The following is a 7,270-nucleotide window of genomic DNA, read 5'->3' as shown; positions in this document are numbered from 1 at the left end:
ACCAGGTAAGGACTAGGTAGGGTTAGTAGTTAGTAGTTACTGGGACCAGGTAAGGACTAGGTAGGGTTAGTAGTTTCTGGGACCAGGTAAGGACTAGGTAGGGTTAGTAGTTTCTGGGACCAGGTAAGGACTAGGTAGGGTTAGTAGTTTCTGGGACCAGGTAAGGACTAGGTAGGGTTAGTAGTCAGTAGTTACTGGGACCAGGTAAGGACTAGGTAGGGTTAGTAGTTACTGGGACCAGGTAAGGACTAGGTAGGGTTAGTAGTTACTGGGACCAGGTAAGGACTAGGTAGGGTTAGTAGTTTCTGGGACCAGGTAAGGACTAGGTAGGGTTAGTAGTTAGTAGTTACTGCGACCAGGTAAGGACTAGGTAGGGTTAGTAGTTACTGGGACCAGGTAAGGACTAGGTAGGGTTAGTAGTCAGTAGTTACTGCGACCACGTAAGGACTAGGTAGGGTTAGTAGTCAGTAGTTACTGGGACCAGGTAAGGACTAGGTAGGGTTAGTAGTTACTGGGACCAGGTAAGGACTAGGTAGGTTTAGTAGTTTCTGGGACCAGGTAAGGACTAGGTAGGGTTAGTAGTTAGTAGTTACTGCGACCAGGTAAGGACTAGGTAGGGTTAGTAGGTACTGGGACCAGGTGAGGACTAGGTAGGTTTATTAGTCAGTAGTTACTGCGACCAGGTAAGGACTAGGTAGGGTTAGTAGTCAGTAGTTACTGGGACCAGGTAAGGACTAGGTAGGGTTAGTAGTTTCTGGGACCAGGTAAGGACTAGGTAGGGTTAGTAGTTTCTGGGACCAGGTAAGGACTAGGTAGGGTTAGTAGTTACTGGGACCAGGTAAGGACTAGGTAGGGTTAGTAGTTACTGGGACCAGGTAAGGACTAGGTAGGGTTAGTAGTCAGTAGTTACTGGGACCAGGTAAGGACTAGGTAGGGTTAGTAGTCAGTAGTTACTGGGACCAGGTAAGGACTAGGTAGGGTTAGTAGTTACTGGGACCAGGTTAGGACTAGGTAGGGTTAGTAGTCAGTAGTTACTGGGACCAGGTAAGGACTAGGTAGGGTTAGTAGTCAGTAGTTACTGGGACCAGGTAAGGACTAGGTAGGGTTAGTAGTCAGTAGTTACTGGGACCAGGTAAGGGCTAGGTAGGGTTAGTCGTCAGTAGTTACTGGGACCAGGTAAGGACTAGGTAGGGTTAGTAGTTACTGGGACCAGGTAAGGACTAGGTAGGGTTAGTAGTCAGTAGTTACTGGGACCAGGTAAGGACTAGGTAGTGTTAGTAGTCAGTAGTTACTGGGACCAGGTAAGGACTAGGTAGGGTTAGTAGTCAGTAGTTACTGGGACCAGGTAAGGACTAGGTAGGGTTAGTCGTCAGTAATTACTGGGACCAGGTAAGGACTAGGTAGGGTTAGTAGTTACTGGGACCAGGTAAGGACTAGGTAGGGTTAGTAGTCAGTAGGTACTGGGACCAGGTAAGGACTAGGTAGGATTAGTAGTCAGTAGTTACTGGGACCAGGTAAGGACTAGGTAGGGTTAGTAGTTTCTGGGACCAGGTAAGGACTAGGTAGGGTTAGTAGTCAGTAGTTACTGGGACCAGGTAAGGACTAGGTAGGGTTAGTATTGGGTTACTCAGATGGTCACTGTCCTCTGTTTCTTGAACCATTCATTGTCATACCAAAGATATTTACTTAGAGATTATAAATATATAATAATCCTGTTTCACAGTTGTCAGCTAAGAGGGTTTTTATCATGTAGGTCATGAAAACAAAAACACTTCCCTATCAGATGTTTATCTCTACATGTTCATTGACTGGTGCTCGCTCTCGCCTGAAGTCCAGACCCTGTTTTGCGCTAACATTCCACTCCTTGTACTCACTCTGTCATGACGAGGAGTGGAATGTTAGCTAAACAGACTGGTAGCCAGGCTATGGTTGCTCTGCTGCTCCACTCTTCCTCTGTTTGCTGTCCCTGGTGGGTTCCCTGTCTGCCTGCCTGCCTGCCCTGAAAGAGACTCTTTGACTGAGTCTGGCACATGACTGCTCAGTCCCTTGTCTGGTATAATGGGCCTCTGTGCTGTGTGCCTAGAGGCAGGAGGAGACAGTAAAGAGTGTTGCTCCTAGACTCTGATCTCAGGTTAGATTTGCATTCCCCCCCCCACTGGTTAAATGTAGGATTGGGGAGTGTAAGCTGATCCTAGATCTGTACTCAGGGAAACTTCACCCTTGGAGCCTGTTCCACTAGGGGAGGGCATCTCATATGAAGAGGGGTGGGTGTTCTCTTAAACATGGTGCTACTGTCTGTCAAACATAGAGGGAGATCCTGTAGAGCAGTGGTTCCCAACTCCAGGACCCCCAACGGGCCAACTCCAGTCCTCCAGGACCCCCAACAGGCCAACTCCAGTCCTCCAGGACCCCCAACTCCAGTCCTCCAGGACCCCCAACAGCCCAACTCCAGTCCTCCAGGACCCCCAACTCCAGTCCTCCAGGACCCCCAACAGCCCAACTCCAGTCCTCCAGTACCCCCAACAGCCCAACTCCAGTCCTCCAGGACCCCCAACAGGCCAACTCCAGTCCTCCTGGACCCCCAACAGGCCAACTCCAGTCCTCCAGGACCCCCAACAGCCCAACTCCAGTCCTCCAGGACCCCCAACAGCCCAACTCCAGTCCTCCAGGACCCCCAACAGGCCAACTCCAGTCCTCCAGGACCCCCAACAGCCCAACTCCAGTCCTCCAGGACCCCCAACAGGCCAACTCCAGTCCCCCCGGACCCCCAACAGCCCAACTCCAGTCCTCCTGGACCCCCAACAGCCCAACTCCAGTCCTCCAGGACCCCCAACAGGCCAACTCCAGTCCCCCCGGACCCCCAACAGCCCAACTCCAGTCCTCCTGGACCCCCAACAGCCCAACTCCAGTCCTCCAGGACCCCCAACTCCAGTCCTCCAGGACCCCCAACAGCCCAACTCCAGTCCTCCTGGACCCCCAACAGCGCAACTCCAGTCCTCCTGGACCCCCAACAGCCCAACTCCAGGACCCCCAACAGCCCAACTCCAGTCCTCCAGGACCCCCAACAGCCCAACTCCAGTCCCCCATGACCCCCAACAGCACACATTGTTGTTGTAGACCCGGACAAACGCACCTGATTCAACTAATCATCAAGTGCTCAATGAGTTGAATCAGGGTCTACAGGAGATAGACTAGTGTCCTGTCCAGGGGGTGTCCTGGTACATCAAGCTCCCTCACTACAGAAACAGCAGATAGACTAGTGTCCTGTCCAGGGGGTGTCCTGGTACATCAAGCTGTCTCACTACAGAAACAGGAGATAGACTAGTGTCCTGTGGGTTCTGACTTGGCTACTTAATATTACTTCCCTGTAGCTCAGTTGGTAGAGCATGGTGTTTGCAACGCCAGGGTTGTGGGTTCGATTCCCACAGGGGGCCAGCACAGAAAAAAAAATATATAAAGAAAAAAAATATGTATGAAATGTATGCATTCACTACTGTAAGTCGCTCTGGATAAGAGCGTCTGCTAAATGACTAAAATGTAAAAATGTAAATTACAGCATGGCTCACTTATAAGAGGTTATAACAGTGTTATAATGGGTATAACTGTGTGCCCCATACAGACTGGGAGGAGGGATGTCCCTGGGGGCTGTCTGCTGACTGGTTCCTGGAGATGGCAGGGGAAGAGCACGGGGTCGACAAGCTAGTATGGGACATCTACGAAGAGGACTACGAACGCATCGGCGCCCCCCCCCACTGGGCTGTGGCCTCCAGGTAAACAGTTAGCAGTACCAGGGGTGTATTCATTAGTGCACACAGTAGAAAAATGTTTTGCAACAGAAACAACAGTTGTAGGTAGGTCCCTCCCCGTTTCAGCCCATTTGCTTCTGTTTGGTTCCTTGTAAATACACCCCAGAACATGTTGCCAGGTTGCAGACGAGGTTTCGAACCTCAAAGACCTTTCCTGGTTAAACCAAAAAAATATATATAATTCCATGAGGGTTTACAAACATCAATATTTCCTCTCTCACTAATGATTTGAATGAATCAGACTTTATTCAGTTCAAGTAGCATCCTGTCCTTCCATCCTATACATAAGTATCATCCTGTCCTTCCATCCTATACATAAGTAGCATCCTGTCCTTCCATCCTATACATAAGTAGAATCCTGTCCTTTCATCCTATACATAAGTAGCATCCTGTCCTTCCATCCTATACATAAGTATCATCCTGTCCTTCCATCCTATACATAAGTATCATCCTGTCCTTCCATCCTATACATAAGTAGAATCCTGTCCTTTCATCCTATACATAAGTAGCATCCTGTCCTTCCATCCTATACATAAGTAGCATCCTGTCCTTCCATCCTATACATAAGTATCATCCTGTCCTTCCATCCTATACATAAGTAGAATCCTGTCCTTTCATCCTATACATAAGTAGCATCCTGTCCTTCCATCCTATACATAAGTAGCATCCTGTCCTTCCATCCTATACATAAGTAGCATCCTGTCCTTCCATCCTATACATAAGTAGAATCCTGTCCTTCCATCCTATACATAAGTAGCATCCTGTCCTTCCATCCTATACATAAGTAGCATCCTGTCCTTCCATCCTATACATAAGTAGCATCCTGTCCTTCCATCCTATACATAAGTAGAATCCTGTCCTTCCATCCTATACATAAGTAGCATCCTGTCCTTCCATCCTATACATAAGTAGCATCCTGTCCTTCCATCCTATACATAAGTAGAATCCTGTCCTTCCATCCTATACATAAGTATCATCCTGTCCTTCCATCCTATACATAAGTAGCATCCTGTCCTTCCATCCTATACATAAGTATCATCCTGTCCTTCCATCCTATACATAAGTAGAATCCTGTCCTTTCATCCTATACATAAGTAGAATCCTGTCCTTTCATCCTATACATAAGTAGCATCCTGTCCTTCCATCCTATACATAAGTATCATCCTGTCCTTCCATCCTATACATAAGTATCATCCTGTCCTTCCATCCTATACATAAGTATCATCCTGTCCTTCCATCCTATACATAAGTAGAATCCTGTCCTTTCATCCTATACATAAGTAGCAAACTGTCCTTCCATCCTATACATAAGTATCATCCTGTCCTTCCATCCTATACATAAGTAGCATCCTGTCCTTCCATCCTATACATAAGTAGAATCCTGTCCTTTCATCCTATACATAAGTAGCATCCTGTCCTTCCATCCTATACATAAGTATCATCCTGTCCTTTCATCCTATACATAAGTAGCATCCTGTCCTTCCATCCTATACATAAGTAGCAAACTGTCCTTCCATCCTATACATAAGTATCATCCTGTCCTTCCATCCTATACATAAGTATCATCCTGTCCTTCCATCCTATAGCTACTACTTCTTATCTAATAACTCATACCAGTTAAACACATCTGCATGTTTGTCTTCTGGTTTTGGGAACATTATGTAATTCTGTCTTCTAGTTTTAGGAACATGATGTACAGTACCAGTCAAAAGTTTGGACACCTACTCATTCAAGAGTTTTTCTTTATTTTTACTAATTTCTACATTGTATAATAATAATGAAGACATCAAACCTACGAAATAACACATGGAATCATGTAGTAACCAAAAAACTGTTAAACAAATCAAAATATAGTAGCCACCCTTTGCCTTGATGACAGCTTTGCACACACTTGGCATTGGTGCTTGGCTGTCCAGGGTGGTGCTTGGCTGTCCAGGGTGGTGCTTGGCTGTCCAGGGTGGTGCTTGGCTGTCCAGGGTGGTGCTTGGCTGTCCAGGGTGGTGCTTGGCTGTCCAGGGTGGTGCTTGGCTGTCCAGGGTGGTGTTTGGCTGTCCAGGGTGGTGCTTGGCTGTCCAGGGTGGTGCTTGGCTGTCCAGGGTGGTGCTTGGCTGTCCAGGGTGGTGCTTGGCTGTCCAGGGTGGTGTTTGGCTGTCCAGGGTGGTGCTTGGCTGTCCAGGGTGGTGCTTGGCTGTCCAGGGTGGTGCTTGGCTGTCCAGGGTGGTGCTTGGCTGTCCAGGGTGGTGCTTGGCTGTCCAGGGTGGTGCTTGGCTGTCCAGGGTGGTGTTTGGCTGTCCAGGGTGGTGCTTGGCTGTCCAGGGTGGTGCTTGGCTGTCCAGGGTGGTGCTTGGCTGTCCAGGGTGGTGCTTGGCTGTCCAGGGTGGTGTTTGGCTGTCCAGGGTGGTGCTTGGCTGTCCAGGGTGGTGCTTGGCTGTCCAGGGTGGTGCTTGGCTGTCCAGGGTGGTGCTTGGCTGTCCAGGGTGGTGCTTGGCTGTCCAGGGTGGTGCTTGGCTGTCCAGGGTGGTGCTTGGCTGTCCAGGGTGGTGCTTGGCTGTCCAGGGTGGTGTTTGGCTGTCCAGGGTGGTGCTTGGCTGTCCAGGGTGGTGCTTGGCTGTCCAGGGTGGTGCTTGGCTGTCCAGGGTGGTGTTTGGCTGTCCAGGGTGGTGCTTGGCTGTCCAGGGTGGTGTTTGGCTGTCCAGGGTGGTGCTTGGCTGTCCAGGGTGGTGTTTGGCTGTCCAGGGTGGTGCTTGGCTGTCCAGGGTGGTGCTTGGCTGTCCAGGGTGGTGCTTGGCTGTCCAGGGTGGTGCTTGGCTGTCCAGGGTGGTGCTTGGCTGTCCAGGGTGGTGTTTGGCTGTCCAGGGTGGTGCTTGGCTGTCCAGGGTGGTGCTTGGCTGTCCAGGGTGGTGCTTGGCTGTCCAGGGTGGTGCTTGGCTGTCCAGGGTGGTGTTTGGCTGTCCAGGGTGGTGTTTGGCTGTCCAGGGTGGTGCTTGGCTGTCCAGGGTGGTGCTTGGCTGTCCAGGGTGGTGCTTGGCTGTCCAGGGTGGTGCTTGGCTGTCCAGGGTGGTGCTTGGCTGTCCAGGGTGGTGTTTGGCTGTCCAGGGTGGTGCTTGGATGTCCGGGGTGGTCGACTTCAACGTTACGAATCACCGGTTCACTGACTTTTTAGCTCAAATTACTTTCTATCTTCCGAAAATACCTTTTCATCTTTTAAGACAAATGATGTCGTCTCCTTCAGTGTCAAACTAAGCAGGTAATTATGTTGCCAGTCAATTATCTGTTTGACTAGACTACTGATACTTCCTGGGTTGAGCATACAAAATGACTGGTCCCAGGTCCCAAAATATCGACTGGTCCCAGGGCATAAGGTAAGACTATCGACTGGTCCCAAGGTAAGACTATCGACTGGTCCCAAGGTAAGACTATCGACTGGTCCCAAGGTAAGACTATCGACTGGTCCCAAGGTAAGA

At 49.5% G+C, this 7,270-nt stretch overlaps 1 protein-coding gene across 1 annotated transcript; it reads right to left on the bottom strand.

Annotated features, from left to right (window-relative positions):
* Positions 1-3,947: 3,947 nt before the first annotated feature.
* On the bottom strand, positions 3,948-7,007 carry LOC123726690 (foot protein 1 variant 1-like). Its single transcript, XM_045694283.1, has 3 exons — positions 7,000-7,007; positions 5,698-6,909; positions 3,948-3,960 (listed from the first exon to the last, which is right to left on the bottom strand). Exons 1-3 carry the CDS (start codon positions 7,005-7,007, stop codon positions 3,948-3,950), a joined length of 1,233 nt encoding a protein of 410 aa, XP_045550239.1.
* Positions 7,008-7,270: the final 263 nt, after the last annotated feature.

This window comes from Salmo salar, chromosome ssa01 (assembly GCF_905237065.1).
Source record: "Salmo salar chromosome ssa01, Ssal_v3.1, whole genome shotgun sequence".
Taxonomy (NCBI): Eukaryota; Metazoa; Chordata; class Actinopteri; order Salmoniformes; family Salmonidae; genus Salmo; species Salmo salar.
Note: the sequence above shows the minus strand (reverse complement) of the source record. Positions and strands in the feature narration are given on the sequence as shown.